The 15,784-nt window shown below is 49.0% G+C and overlaps 1 protein-coding gene and 1 long non-coding RNA gene across 2 annotated transcripts in view; one reads left to right on the top strand and one right to left on the bottom strand.

Annotated features, from left to right (window-relative positions):
* Nucleotides 1-1,615, bottom strand: part of LOC140913932 (potassium channel, subfamily K, member 16) — a 15,471-nt gene extending 13,856 nt beyond the window's left edge. Inside the window, exon 1 of the mRNA XM_073350742.1 lies at nt 1,421-1,615. Within this exon, the coding sequence (XP_073206843.1) occupies nt 1,421-1,615 (195 nt within the window). The remainder of the gene's footprint in view (nt 1-1,420) is intronic.
* The window catches only part of LOC140913934 (uncharacterized), a 19,265-nt gene extending 3,481 nt beyond the window's left edge, over nt 1-15,784 (top strand). Inside the window, exon 3 of the long non-coding RNA XR_012159703.1 lies at nt 15,557-15,784. This is a non-coding gene — a long non-coding RNA (uncharacterized LOC140913934). The remainder of the gene's footprint in view (nt 1-15,556) is intronic.

Below are 15,784 nucleotides of genomic sequence, written 5' to 3'. Positions count from 1 at the left end.
TAAGGCAAAGGGCCAGATTCTGCTTTTTTACCCCAATATAAATCCAGAGGAACGCCATTGACTTTGGTGAAATGTATCTAGATGTACAGTGGTGTAATCGCAATCGGAGACTAGCCCAAAGTGTGTCATACTATCCCATTATTAATTGTTCTCCATGTCCGCTGAAGGTAGGACAAGAAGGAATGGGCTTAATCTGCAGCGAGAGAGTTTTAGGTTAGATATTAGGGAAAACTTTCTAGCTGTAACGATGGTTAAGTACTAGAATAGGCTTCCCATGGAGGCTGTGGAATCCCTGTCATTGGAGGGTTTTTTGAAGAACAGGTTGGACAAACCCCTGTCAGGGATGGTCTAAGCGGTTTAGTTGATCCTGCCTCAGCGCAGAGGGATAGCTTAGATGACCTCTTAAGGTCCCAGAAAGCTCCAGCCCTACATTTCTATGGTTCCATGAATATCCCCCTCCCCCCGCGAAACACACACAGGATATTTTCAAAGATGAGTTTTCTGACACCTTCCATCTTTCTCTGTTCTAATGCTAAGTGAGGTGCATCTTTTAAGATAAAGCTTTAAACAAAAGCTGCCTCTAGCTGAGCCTGCCCTTAGCAGCCTTGGGAAGCAGGGCTGGACAACTTGCTCTATGACTGATTTGATACAGACACAAGCCTAGATACATTCCAGAGATGAGACTGGCCAGAGGCTAGACACAAGATCCAATCAATTGCACCAGAATGATCTCACACCATGGCTTCGCTCCCCTGTCCCCAAGAGTCAGGAATGGCAGAGGTGGTTTTTATTTGTTTTTATTTGTCGTCTTGGTTTTGAACCTTTAAGGGGTCACATTTTCTGGCTTTTCTTCCCAAGCCTGGAGGGCTAGAAACTTACATTTTTATTTCAAATGAAAGCTGAGATTCTCATGTAATCACATGACTCCAGGTCTGGGGCTTTAAGAAATGCACCAAATGGCACGGGATTCATGATAAACTTGTGAGAGTTGGTGATGCGGGGTGGTGCTTCTGTGGAAGGTTTTGTGGGGAGCCGCAGCAGAATTTAGGGATCCATGCTGGGGCTGCGAGCCCAGCTTTTTGTGCATGGCAGCATGCCCAGGGGTGGGTGGGAGCAGGCCCCTGTAAGAATGGGGTCAGAGAAGCCACTGCTATGCAGATGCCCCAGTCCTTCTGGGGACGGGAGCCGTTGCTGCTCTGGCCAGCTGCCCAGTGTCTGGCCTGTCTACGCAGACTGTACGCTGGGCTCAGGATTCACCCATCAGTGGTTAAATTAAATCTCCCCAACGGATGCACAAGAAAAGGCACAACACTCGTTACCTGCATGCGGCACAGAAAACACCACGTAAGTGAAAAGCAGAGGCTGGGTTGCATGGACGGCCAGAAAGGCCACCAGCCTACGCTGCTGCAGCATCCCTTACCTTCACAAACTGCTCAACCTCTGCCACAGTGAGGTGGGTGAAGTTCTGCAGGAACGCCTCCTTCATTTGGATTACTGCCATTTTCAGTTCTTTCTCGGCATTCTTCTCCAGAGCCCAGAATCCGATTGTACCCAAGAGTAGGTAGGTGGCGTAGCTGACCACCAGCAAACCGGTGTGGATTCTGCCACCGCACATGGTACTCTGCAGGCAAATGTGAGGGAGGATGGGGAATGGTCTCTATTTGCACATAACTCTCTAATGTAAACTCCCCGTAGATCAGAGCCCGGGAGTCCGGGCCCCGCCCAGCCGCGAGAGTTTCCCTGGGGATCACACGCAGACACAGACAGCAAGCTGTTGAAACCATTTAGGGGGAGAGAAAATCTCCAGCTCCCTTGATGTAGCGCTAGTCTGCAGTCTGTGAAACTTTGCCTTGCTGAGTTCTCAGAAAGTGGGTCAGAGTGCAGGAAGCGGACTGGCTGGATGCCACCTCCTTCTGCTGAAATGGTGCTGGGGAGGTGCGGGGGATGGAGAGGAAAGGGAGCAGGTGAAAACAATACCCACAATAATAGATCAATGCGTTGCACCTCATGGTAATTGTCTTTGACCTTGTTGAGACTACAAGGTTCTCACTCCACGTACTTCGGTTCAGTGAGCTGTTGATCAAAACACTGCCGCACAAGCCTGAGTTTCCACAACACCAGACCCTGTGGCCAAAGGGAGATGCTTGGTGATGGGGAAGCCTGATTGTGGGACATGAGGTAACAAACTGGCTGTCAGGAGAAGCTCGTCCCAACTGTCTGAAGTCAAGCAGAGCTCAAATCCCCAACCCGGCAGTCACTTTGTAATGATCTCACCACCACAGGCTCCGAGCGGGGAAAAGAAAGTAGGGCCTTCATCCCCAAAAGGACATGGTTCTGCCACATGAGCTAAACCAGGTATTCCTTTCATTGGGAGCAGTACCTGGCTGTTATTGTCTGCGGGCCATCTGTTAGAGGGGGATATGACACGCACTTTGCCCGTGTGTTACATATTAGGACCTGCCCTACGTTCGCACGGTGCTCCTGGCCATCTCCCCATTTGTTTCGAGGAGAACTAGCATGTAACAGAGTCTCCACTCAGCCAGTTGATGTTAGCTCAGTCAGACCTCCTCAGAAATTATGTCCACAAGCCCAATCTCCAGCACTTCCCTAGCTACGCAGCCTTGCCAGCAGTAGGTGATTACATCAGTGACTTCACAGAGGCTTGGGGGCAGGTGAAGAGTCCCAACAAGGGGGGTGAAGGAGGCAGTGGCCCTGTCCCCAGAGCAGTGGGCTTCCTGGAATGCCACAGATGGCTCTGCTGCTCTGTGTGTCTTGTTCACATACAAGACCTTGAAATTATGTCCCTCTGAACCCTTCTAATCTCGCTATTGTGCAGCACCTTCATTTATGTTTTACCCCACAGAACTACAAGATGTTTCAGCCCCGTACATAGACATTCACACCAACTCGTAGCGGAGTGCTCCCTGCCCTGCCTTTTGCACTCGACTGAGTGCCACGTGAAGGCATGGTCACGCTGCACTGGTAACTCAGGATCAGACTCAAGTTTAAGCCCGACCATCCACACACAAATCTTTCTGACTGGGTCAGAAAGCCCTTCGGACCTGAACCCATGGATCCACCTGGAGGCGGGCAGGAGGTGGGGGTTGAGTCCGAGTCCTGCTGTGACAAAGGTCCAAGCCCCTCTCTTTTTTATTTGTCATCTTGTTTTTGAACCTTTAAGGGGTCACATTTTCTGGCTTTTCTTCCGAAGCCTGGAGGGCTAGAAACGTAAATTTTTATTTCAAATGAAAGCTGAGATTCTCATGTAATCACATGGCTCCAGGAGCTGAGGCTTTAAGAAAAGCACCAAATGGCATGGGACTCATGATAAAATTGTGAGAGTTGGTGATGTGTCATGGTGCTTCTGTGAAAGGTTTTTGGGGGAACAGCAGCAGAATTTAGGGGTCTGTGCCTGGGTGGGGCTTCCCAGTGTGGAAGTAGCTCAAGCCACAGACCCAACTCAGGAGGTCTGTGTAGTGCAATATGAATGTGTTAGCATGTCTCTGAGACCTGGGTCCAGCAATTTTAAGCCCAGGTTTACAACGCACTGTGAATGCTCGAACGTGGGCTTAGAAACAAGTGCGGCTCCCACAGCCCCAGATTTACAAGGCAGTGTAGACATACCCTAGCTCTGCATATCAGTGTATCTAGCGTTCTCATTGCACTCCGTTCCAGTACCGGGTTTACAATGGCACCATGGTGCTGGGCCCACGCTCAAAACAGGCCCTGGCCTGGCCCATTCCACTTGCGCTGGGCTCGGAGCAGCTGGCTCCTCTCTACCCCCCAACTCCTCCACCCCCACTGCTCGCTCATTTTAGCCGGCTGGACTGCTGGCCCAGGGCTCCTTTCAACCCCCGGCCCTGCTCTCCGGCTCCTCCCTGCCCCTTGGCTGCTCCCGCCTGCCCACTGCTTGCTCCTATCAGCCGGCATGGCAGCCAGCTGAGGGCTCCTCTCTGCCCCCATCACCAACAGGCAGCCGCCAGCGGAGCTGAGGGCAGAGAGGAGCCCCCAGCCCTGCCGACCTGTGACCGTCCGCTCCCCGGGGGCAGTCCTCTCCCTGCCACTTTGCGCAAGAGCAGCAGGCTGGGGAAGTTGGCGCCTGCCTCCCCCCACACCCATGCAAGGAAATGCCTCCTCCGTCACGGGCACCACCAGCACCAGGCGGGTAGGGCTGGGTGGGGCCCTGGGAGACGGGGCCACTCTGTGGTCCCGAGCTTCAGCTGTCCTGCCCCCTCGCACTGTGCTGGGATGGGGAATCCCTGCTCTGCACTGGCTCAGCAGGGCCAGGGGACAGGGCATGGGGGAGTGGGTCTGTGGCGGGGTATGCTGGGCAGTGGGGGAGGTTTGTGTGTTTTGGGATGCTAGGCGGTAGGGGTCTGTTAGAGGGGTGCTGTGTAGTTGTGGTGGGGCTGTGGGGAAGGGCAGTGGGGGTGGGGGAGATCTGTGTGCGTTGGGGTGCTAGGGAGTGGAGGTTCTGTGTGGGGTTCTGGGCAGTTGTGGGGAAGCTGTGGGCAGGAGGCTCTGGGCAGGGGTGCTGGTGTGCAGGGCACTGTGCATTTGTGGGGCGCGAGTGCTGGACATAGCAGGGCTGGGGGGTGCTGGGTGGGGGGGGCCTATGTGGCGTGGCATGGACCCGACCCCAAAGGGAAGGGGCACATGCGCAGAACAGGGCCGGGGGCCAGTGTCCATCTGGCATCTGCCAGTTTGTAAACAGTGCCCTCGTGCTGGGCGGAGTGGGACTGCCCCCGCCACGCCATGCCCCATTCCCCTGGACGGCCCCTCGCTCTGGGGACCGACCTCCCCACGCCATGCTCCACTGCCCCCAGGGGGGCCCACAAATATGTTTGGCGCCAGGCCCACAAAAGATTCATCCAGCCCTGCTCTGTTCCCGAGTACCTGGGCACCTGTGCTGTGCATTCCCCATGTTAGAGATGGCCGGATGACCTTTGGGCCTCCTGGAGACAACGTCTTCTGTTAAAAACCTACCGGGGATCCCCTCTTCACCTTGCACGCTATTCTCTTCTAGCTGGGTTCTTTCACCAACCTTTCCTATTCTCCTACCCTGCCCAGAACCCCAGCTTTATGATGACTCTGATTCAGCTACTTCAGCACATGCTCAGCTTTAAGCACATGCCTAGATCCATCCCGATTCAGCAAAACACTTAAGCAGGGGCTTAGCTTTAAAACACATTGAAGTCCCTTTGAACTCTGCATGTGCTTAAGCTTAAGTTCTTTGTTGAATCAGAGTCTGTGGGCCCAATTCCAGACCTTACGCAGGCAAAACTCCCATTGATTTTAGTGGGAATCTCTCTCTCTCTCAATAGATCAGACCCACAGTATTATAGCAGCTGTTTTTAAGGTTTTGAAAGTACTCCAGCTCGGAGCTGGCTTGGCAAAAGACTTATTCACTTAACACAACCGGCGAGGTGTTCTCTAAATAGCCAGTGATATCTGGTCGCCCTGACGGTTTGCTTTAGGCCTATTATTTCTTAATGCATTTCACTCCCATGATGCTCTTTTTTTACACCATCAGAGGAGGAATGTTTCCTGAAGATGGTGTATTATTAGATGAAGGACAAAATTAGTTGCTAATCCTGCTGCTGCTATTATTGGCTGGCAAAGCAATATTCACGTGGGACGTGATTGATTCATAAGTAGTGATCTGGAAAACAATGTTTCCAAAGCCAAACGTGTGATGATTTGCTTCTCCCAACAGCATTCTGTGCAGCGTCTGTACCGCCCGACAGTTATGTAGACCTTGGCAGCCTCTTTAGTACTTTCTCACTTGTTGCACATCATATTAACTGACCCTCTCTGTGTATCTGGCAGTGGGATCATTGCTTCATTTCCCCCCATCCCCCTGCACCCAGTGGCCTCTCTGTTTTAAAGCAAGGGTGGAATTGGTATTTCACTGACCCTTGCAGTCTTCTGCCTGGGCGCACACTCACCGTTCCTCTCCCTGTGTCCAGAGCGGCCCCTCTGTTACACTCACGGCTCCGCTCCTTGTATCTGACAGCTGGGCTACTGCTCCTTCACCTTTGTATTAGGTGGGGCTGCTTAGCTGCCCCATGGCCTCTGTGAGGTCACTGCTATAGTCACCCCCTGTATTTGGTGGGGCTGCTTAACTGTCCCCCTAGGTCTCTATGAGGTCATTGATATACTCACCCTCTGCTCACCTGCCCCATCCTTTAGCACTCATATGGAAGATAAGCTTAGATTCCCTTGGAAAAATGATAAGGGCCTGACTGTGTAACCTGTACTCCCATTGATTAGCACACAGTTATGCAAGGAGTTTCTGTTGACTTCAGAGGGACTATTCACATGCATTCAGTGCTCACCAGCATAAGTGAAGAATGTGGAATTGTGCTTAGAGGGTCAGAATCTGTTCCTACCAAAGTCACTGGGAGTTCTGCTGTACTTGAGAACTTGCTGACTGGGAGGGGAAAGCCCCTGAAGGCAGGCATTGTCCTTGGACAGCAGGACAGAAGAGAATTTGGCTAGGCTAAGCCAACCCATGTATCATGTACATCCTTAGAGACGTTTCAAGTGAAGTTGCTGAGTCTTAAGGTTTACAACCTTGATGGCTGAGTGTGCACAAGCTCTTTGGCTGCTAGGCGGCTGTTCTGTTTTTGTCTTAAAATCATAAAAGTAAATCAGCTGCTGATGAAGGATTTAAGCATGCTGTCCGGTTCTGCTCTCCAAGGCCCCATGTTTTCAGTGAATTTGAGAAATGCAAAGACTCTGGGCTTGCTTCCAGTTCAGTGGGATAAACAAGAAGTGACAGACGGGCTATCGTCTGTGGAGTGCTGATTGTCCTTTAACACAGAAACCTGCAGCTGACTCTGGACAGAACAGAAAAACAGGAAAACTGTGAATGGAGATGGCTTTCTTTGAAGGGCTTGCAAAATGCCATGGTTTTTTAAAGGTGGCCTGTAAGGGATTAGGGAAAACATAGGGCTAGTTGACCTTTTTCATCTTTAGGGTGTATAAAGAATGCCTGAGGTTTTGTTTTTCAGATATTTTCCCCTCTGTTTTTACCTTGGCAATATTATTATTAATTATTGATTTATATTAATGTAGTGCTGTCAAGGTTCCTTCCCCACTCTGAATGCTAGGGTACAGATGTGGGGACCCACATGAAAGACCCCCTAAGCTTATTCTTACCAGCTTAGGTTAAAACTTCCCCAAGGCACAGATTTCTTCCTTGCCTTGGGAACCAGCTTAGATTAAAACCTGGTACGCTGCCACCACCAAGCGATTTAACGAAGAATCTGGAAAGAGACCACTTGGAGACGTCTTCCCCCAAAATATCCCCCCAAGCCCTTACATCCCCTTTCCTGGGGAGGCTTGAGAATAAACAAGATGAGCACAAACCAGCCTTGGATTTTTAAGACCCAAAAAAACCAATCAAATTCTTAAAAAATAGAACTTTATTAGAAGAACAAAACAAAGATAAACGAAACACTCTGTAAAATCAGAATGGAAGATAATCTCACAGACAGTCAGATTCAAAACATAGAGAATCCCTCTAGGCAAAACCTTAAGTTACAAAAAGAAACAAAAACAGGAATACACATTTCCTCCAGCACAGCGAATTTACAAGTCAAAACAAAGAAAACCTAATGCATTTTCTAGCTAGATTACTTACTAATTTTACAGGATTTGGAGGGCTTGCATCCTTGATCTGTTCCCGGCAAAGGTATCACACAGACAGACAAAAGCCTTTTTCCCCCCCTCCAGATTTGAAAGTATCTTTTCCCCTTGTTGGTCATTTTGGGTCAGGTGCCAGCGAGGTTACCTTAGCTTCTTAACCCTTAACAGGTGAAAGGATTTTGCCTCTGGCCAAGAGGGTTTTATAGCACTGTATACGGAAAGGTGGTTACCCTTTCCCTTTATATTTATGACAAGTGCCCAGAGGCCCTAGTCACAGAGCAGGACCCCATTGTGCTAGGCACCACACAAAGACAGTCCCTGCCCCTGATGAGCTTACAAGCTAAGTACAAGACAAGAGACAGCAAATGGATACAGACAGACTGACAGAGGCTTACCAAGAAACAATGAGACAATATTGAGCAGCAGTGGGCTCTGCACATTGGCAGCCTAGTATCAGGAATGCCAAATTGAGTCTTCCATGGTTTTTCCAGGACCTCTCTGGGAGGTCTCAGCAATGTTTGCGATAAACTCTAACACTTTAACTGAAGGTGCATGGGTGATAAATCTTGAACAAAGACTCTCTTTATCCAAAATGCTAATTAGGCCTTGGAGTTTAATAAGTGTAAACTAAAGGCTAAGGGCCACCTCTGGGGTATTAGTAAAGAGGCCTAAAGCTTTCCATGCAGGTGGATAAGGAGTGTGCAGAGGCTAGGGCTCCCCATAGCCCCTACTAGTATTTGGGCCAGCACAAAAAAGGGTAGAGAATAAGACGTAGAATATCTTATTGCCCTTATATAAATGCCTGGTACACCCTCATCTTGAATACTGTGTACAGATATGGTTCCCTCATCTCAAAAAAGATATACTGGCATTAGAAAAGGTTCAGAAAAGGACAACTAAAATGATTAGGGGTTTGGAATGGAGAGATGAGGAGAGATTAAAGAGGCTAGGACTTTTCAGCTTGGAAAAGAGGAGACTAAGGGGGGGATATGGTAGAGGTATATAAAATCATGAGTGGTGTAGAGAAAGTAAATAAGGAAAAGTTATTGACTTGTTCCCATAATATAAGAACAAGGGGCCACCAAATGAAATTAATGGGCAGCAGGTTTAAAACAAATAAAAGGCAGTTCTTCACTCAGCGCACAGTCGACCTGTGGCACTCCTTGCCTGAGGAGGTTGTGAAGGCTAGGGACTATAACAGGGTTTAAAAGAGAACTGGATAAATTCATGGAGGTTAAATCCATTAATGGCTATTAGCCAGGATGGCTAAGAAATGGTGTCCCTAGCCTCTGTTTGTCAGAGAGTGGAGGTGGATGGCAGGAGAGAGATCACTAGATCATTACCTGTTAAGTTCACTCCCTCTGGGGCACCTGGCATTGGCCACTGTCGGTAGACAGGATACTGGGCTGGATGGACCTTTGGTCTGACCCAGTGTGGCCATTCTTATGTTCTTAACTGGACCAGTGCACTGGCCAATGTACATTGCCCCAATTATAGGGATGGCCCAGGAACAGTCCACATGGAAAGCTGTAGGGTGGGGGGCAAGAGACAGATTGTGATTCTCTGAGTCTTGATTTTCTTCCCAATCTGTTCCATGCATGGGACCTAGCCTAGCAAAGCCACAATTTAGCCAACATTCTTTTAAACTCACTAAGAAAACCCTTCTCTCATTTGCTCAGATTTCGCTCTTTCGGCTCTTGTGATGTCATCACTTCACTTGCCCACTCGTCTTCACTGAGGTGGATTGTCAGCTGGTGTATCTTGTCCTAGCTCCATTGCCTCCAATAGCAATGCATTACGCCAGCTGTAGACCTGCTCCCTCCTGCCCAGACAGGCCTGATTTCTCATGTAAAAAAACAAGCCAAAACTAAAATCTTTGAAAAAAACAAAGCACCCATTTAGTCAGCCAACCTTGTAGCCTTCTGTAGCCATCATATAGAAACGACACAGGGATGAAAACCCATTTTTCTTTTCCTTTACTGGTCTGCTTTAAAGCACTTTGAATGACCAGCAGGTGCAGGTTTCTGATCTGCACCCAAATACCGTGCTTTTACATACACAGACATACCCACCAAGGGCCTGATTCCAATCCGACATATGCCAGCAAGGAAGCATTGCTAAGTAGCTTCAAAAATGCCTCCATGCCAAATCCTAGGAGATGTTGAGCACTCAGTATCTGGTCCCACATAGATGAGAACAACACAAATAAAGCGGTCCAAAATCTGTCACATGAGACAGTCTGAAAATGGTTAAACTAACAGATGAGAGGAGACACGTGGGGTGCATTTGACCATCACGGCAACAACTAATAGCAATGAAAAATGCAAACAATAATCGAAGCAGACAGGTGCTGACTTGTATACTGTACAAGTGAGCCATTCTGTATTAATGAGGGTGTTGTGGTGAAGGTGCTGGCCTTGGACGCAGGGGATCTGCGTTCAATTCCCTGCTATGATCTTTGAGCAAATCTCTTAGTCTCTGTGTGCCTTACTTCCGTCTCTGTAAAATGGGGATAATAGCACTTCCTTCGTCTGCCTTTTCAGCTTAGATGGTGAGCTCTGTGGGAGAAAGGGTATCTCTTACCCTGTGTGTGTACAGCCCTGTGACCCAAGGACCTCTTATGCCAACTGGGTAGAAGGCATGGGGGTACATAGGAGTTACCTGGATCCCCTGGGTCTGGTATCTACATACTAGCCACCCAAAGGGTCATGTAAGGTCTCTAATGAAAGCCTGTTTCACACTGGTCATCGCAATCATTTTGAGATGCATGGGTGGAGAATATGTGAAGAGTTATGTATACATACTACAAATTATGTTCTCTAAGATCTGTGAGGTCAGACAGGTCACCAAAAGGCAAGCCACATACTTCTGGCAGAGAAAGGGGAAGAAACATTTGCCTCTCTCTGGCTGGTCCTGTGCAAATTAAGGATTGTATGGTTCCCAAGGCATGCCCAAGTACGGTCTGAGTAAAATGTTGATCAATTGATTGTGGGGGCTAGAGGAAAAGAAAGCAGCAGGGGGGTTCCTGTCTCAGAGTAAGACAATGAACTGTTGGAACTGTATCTGGGGTGCAGATGAACCCCCCATTATCCTTCCATCTGTGAAGACAAGCTGCCAATGGGGTCCCTTGCACAGTGGGGCCCCAATCTTGATTGGAGCTTTGAGACACCAATGTCATACAAATCATAAATATGGGTCTGTATTCAGAGTAGCAGCCGTGTTAGTCTGTATTCGCAAAAGAAAAGGAGTACTTGTGGCACCTTAGAGACTAACAAATTTATTTGAGCATAAGCTTTCATGAGCTACAGCTCACTTCATCGGATGCATTAAGTGGAAAATAAGTGGGGAGATTTATATACATAGAGAACATGAAACAATGGGTGTTACCATACACACTGTAATGAGAGTGATCACTTAAGGTGAGCTATTACCAGCAGGAGAGCGGGTGACGGGGGAAAAACCTTTTGTAGTGATAATCAAGGTGTGTCATTTCCAGCAGTTGACAAGAACGTCTGAGGAACAGTGGGGGGGGAAGGGGGAAACAGTTTTACTTTGTGTAATGACCCATCCACTCCCAGTCTCTATTCAAGCCTATGTTAATTGTATCCAGTTTGCAAATTAATTCCAATTCAGCAGTCTCTCCTTGGAGTCTGTTTTTGAAGTTTTTTTGTTGAAGAATTGCCACGTTTAGGTCTGTAATCGAGGGACCAAAAAGATTGAAGTGTTCTCCAACTGGTTTTTGAATGTTATAATTCTTGACATCTGATTTGTGTCCATTTATTCTTTTACGTAGAGACTGTCCAGTTTGGCCAATGTACATGGCAGAGGGCCATTGCTGGCACAGGATGGCATATATCACATTGGTAGATGTGCAGGTGAACGAGCCTCTGATAGTGTGGCTGATGTGATTAAGCCCTATGATGGTGTCCCCTGAATAGATATGTGGACACAGTTGGCAACGGGCTTTGTTGCAAGGATAGGTTCCTGGGTTAGTGGTTCTGTTGTGTGGTGTGTGGTTGCTCGTGAGTATTTGCTTCAGGTTGGGGAGCTGTCTGTAAGCAAGGACTGGCCTGTCTCCCAAGATCCGTGAGAGTGATGGCTCATCCTTCAGGATAGGTTGTAGATCCTTGATGATGCGTTGGAGAGGTTTTAGTTGGGGGCTGAAGGTGATGGCTAGTGGCGTTCTGTTATTTTCTTTGCCGGGCCTGTCCTGTAGTAGGTGACATCTGGGTACTCTTCTGGCTCTGTCAGTCTGTTTCTTCACTTCAGCAGGTGGGTGTTGTAGTTCTAAGAATGCTTGATAGAGATCTTGTAGGTGTTTGTCTCTGTCTGGGGGGTTGGAGCAAATGCAGTTGTATTGTAGAGCTTGGCTGTAGACAATGGATCATGTGGTGTGGTTTGGATGAAAGCTGGAGGCATGTAGGTAGGAATAGCGGTCAGTAGGTTTCCGGTATAGGGTGGTGTTTATGTGACCATTGCTTATTAGCACCATAGTGTCCAGGAAGTGGATCTCTTGTGTGGACTGGTCCAGGCTGAGGTTGATGGTGGGATGGAAACTGTTGAAATCATGGTGGAATTCCTCAAGGGCTTCTTTTCCGTGGGTCCAGATGATGAAGATGTCATCAGTGTAGCGCAAGTAGGTCTGTATGGATTTTTTTCCTCAAAGTGGCTGAAGAAAGGAATGGGGTGAAATCCTGGCTGCCTTGAAGATAATTGTGAGTTTTGTCTTTGACTTCAATGGGGTCAGGATTTCACTCCTGGGGGTTAAAGCCCCAGGAAACCATATCTTTCCCTTGCTGTTTCCACTGAGGGATGGATTCCCTTTCTCTGGGTGATTAACGGAATTCGTCACCACCAGCTCTGATGCTGAGAAAGCAGATCTAATGTGTGTATAGGAGACTCTGTAGAAGAAGCAAATTGAGCAGCCCCGGAATACGAGCAGCCTGATGGCATGTGACATTCATCCTCCCCCGGCTCTGGCAATAGATTATGTATAGTACAGATGCATTATTCTTTCCCGGCATGTTTCTTCACACCAGCCTGAGATTCTTTAAAAGCTGCAAAACGTTGGCTTGGCACAATGTTACATCCAATAACATCGCGTCATTTACATGGGGAGGGGGATGTCTGCTAATAAAAAGAAGTCATCGTGGAGAGGCAGCAAAGTATTGGCTCACCCCTAGAAGCTCTGTAATGATCACAAAAGAAAGCTGGAGGGTGGGGAGAAGGGAAAACCCCACTTTGCCTTCTTGCTCAGCTATTTGGAAACGTTTCTCAGACACTTTGGAGTCACTTTCACCGTGCTGGGCTGTGCTCCTTTCCTCTGCTATGGCCAGGAGGGCCTAGCATTGTGCCTTTCAACCTTTGTTTAAACCAAATTGGATTGCACGGTATCAGCAGACCTACTGCCTTGGAACACACATCGGGGACGTCTAAGCTGACCCCCCTGGCAATGGTGCGTAGGGTACACGTCGCCACCCGCTGCAGTGGAAAGCAGGCTGCGTCCATACTGCAGTGTGTAGCCACGTGTTAGTGAAAGGCTCTGGCACGGGGGAGGCAGCAGGGAAAGGCTCAGCCCCTGCCAGAGCTTTTCCTCCCACTGGAGCCTTTCCCTGCAATGGGGGATGGGCTCGGGAAGCAGTGGGACTCTGCTAAAAACAGTGTGGCTGGAGAGGCACCGCTTAGTAGAGAGCTGCATAGGCAGGTCCCTCACGCGTGTCTTTACTTGCCTAAACAGTGCCAACACCGCTATGTATACCTGTGCTGGGGGACTATCCATGTATGTACGCTACATGCTGCTGAGAGAAGCCTTAGAATAGACTAACTGAGAGAGAATGGTGTGGCACAGACATGCCCAAGCCCGTGCGTCTGACCATCTTCTCAACATTTCACTGAAGGAGGCTGTGTGTGGTCTCTGCCGAAAGCTAAGGACTAGCTGATTGTGACGGTTATTGCAAGACGGTTGTAGGCGACAAGGGCGCCGACTCTGTGGGTGCTCCAGGGCTGCAGCACCCACAAAAAAAAAGCGGGCCCCGCCGATCAGCTCCTCTCCCTCCTCCCCAGTGCCTCCAGCCTGCTGTTGATCAGCTGTTCAGCGGCAGGCAGGAGGTGCTGTGGGGGGAGAGGGAGAAGTGGGGCAGGAAGAGGCAGAGTGAGGGTGGGGCATGCTCAGGGGAGGGGGTGGAGTAGGGGTGGGAAGAAGTGTGGTGGGGCTTTGTGGGTAGGGGTGGACTGTGAGCGGGACCTGGGGCAGAGCAGGGGTTGAGCACCCCCAGAGAAATCAGAAAGTCGGCACCTGTAGTAGGCGAGACAATTTTAGAGCCATGGAACATGCAGGTGATTGCGTTCCAAAACTGTTAGAAGTGAAATAGGCCCCTGAAATGGGCGAGTCTCAAAGCTGAATCAGTCAACACTGAGAACAATCTACATCCTTTGCCCCAGCGGAGCCCTGTGTTTATAGTCTTGGGCAGAAGCAGACTTGAGCATTTACGAAGTCAAAAGAACCTGAAGAAAAGTCTCTGAGTCGGGGGGGCCCCCTGGGCTGAGAGACAATAGTCTGTAACTGTATGTAAGCAGGGTCTGAATGAGCTTTCCCCTGACATCTAGTGAGGAGCTGGGGAAGACGACTGCAGGAGCCGACCTTGTTTGCATGGACACACCCACGCTGCCTGATGAGATTGCTTTGCCCAAATGATCACTTTTGGCTGGTGTTGGATCACAAATCACTTTGTTATTGGGGCAGGAGTACTAAAGGGTTATTATCCTTGTTATGTGAATCAAGGGCAGCAGAACTCTGCTTGGCATGCCCTGATTGAGGGAATCACCCTCAACTAAATAGCACTTGCTAGGTAGGGGACAAGGGTGCCACAGCCCAGTGAAGTTGAGAGAGGGTGGAGGTAGGCGTTTGTCTGTGGTGGGTTTGGTCATAAGTACTGTTTAATCTATTTTCTCCTCTCCCTCTATGGTATAATAGTAGTGCTGATTAAGACTCAGTTGAGGGTCTTGTTACATGACTATAGAGCTGAAATCATGGATAACCAGGTGTAAGCATTAGGGACGGTGTCTCTGATGCATAAGGCTGCCCAGTCTGCTCTAGTAGTGAGGCTTCCCTACTGACAGCTGTGATAAGTGGTGGGACCTCAAGACATCCCATAGGGTGGAGCCGTGAGTGGCTGGCAGGGCAACTGATGCCACAGTGAGCACCTGGACAGCAAAGTGAGCAAGGTGGGTGGGAGGTGAGGTCACGCAGATGCACCTCTGAACTCTGGGTCTTCATTGACCAAGGACAACAACTGTGAGTGGAGTGGAGTGGGGTGAGGTGGGGTGGAGGGAGAAGGGAGGGGCATGTTAAAGGAACTTTTGGTTGCTGGACTTAAGAACCTGAGGCAAAAGGATACTACCCAGCCTACTCTGGGGTGGGTCTTAGAATCATAGAATATCAGGGTTGGAAGGGACCTCAGGAGGTCATCTAGCCCAACCCTCTCCTCAAAGCAGGACCAATCCCCAATTAAATCATCCCAGCCAGGGCTTTGTCAAGCCTGACCTTAAAAACTTCTAAGGAAGGAGATTCTACCACCTCCCTAGGTAATGCATTCCAGTGTTTCACCACCCTCCTAGTGAAAAAGTTTTTCCTAATATCCAACTTAAACTTCCCCCACTGCAACTTGAAACCATTACTCTTGTCCTGTTATCTTCTACCACTGAGAATAGTCTAGAACCATCCTCTTTGGAACCTCTCAGGTAGTTGAAAGCAGCTATCAAATCCCCCCTCATTCTTCTCTTCTGCAGACTGAACAATCCCAGTTCCCTCAGCCTCTTCTCATAAGTCATGTGTTCCAGACCCCTAATCATTTTTGTTGCCCTTCGCTGAACTCTCTCCAATTTTTCCACATCCTTCTTGTAGTGTCGGGCCCAAAACTGGACACAGTACTCCAGATGAGGCCTCACCAATGTCGAATAGAGGGGAACGATCACGTCCCTCAATCTGCTGGCTTTGCCCCTACTTATACATCCCAAAATGCCATTGGCCTTCTTGGCACAAGGGCACACTGTTGACTGTTGTCTTTTGCTTGTGGTTTTATGTTTATGAATCCTGCTTGCAGCATTTCCCCAAATTAATGTCGGGTGACTT

This window comes from Lepidochelys kempii, chromosome 6 (assembly GCF_965140285.1).
Source record: "Lepidochelys kempii isolate rLepKem1 chromosome 6, rLepKem1.hap1, whole genome shotgun sequence".
Lineage (NCBI taxonomy): Eukaryota > Metazoa > Chordata > Testudines > Cheloniidae > Lepidochelys > Lepidochelys kempii.
Note: the sequence above shows the minus strand (reverse complement) of the source record. Positions and strands in the feature narration are given on the sequence as shown.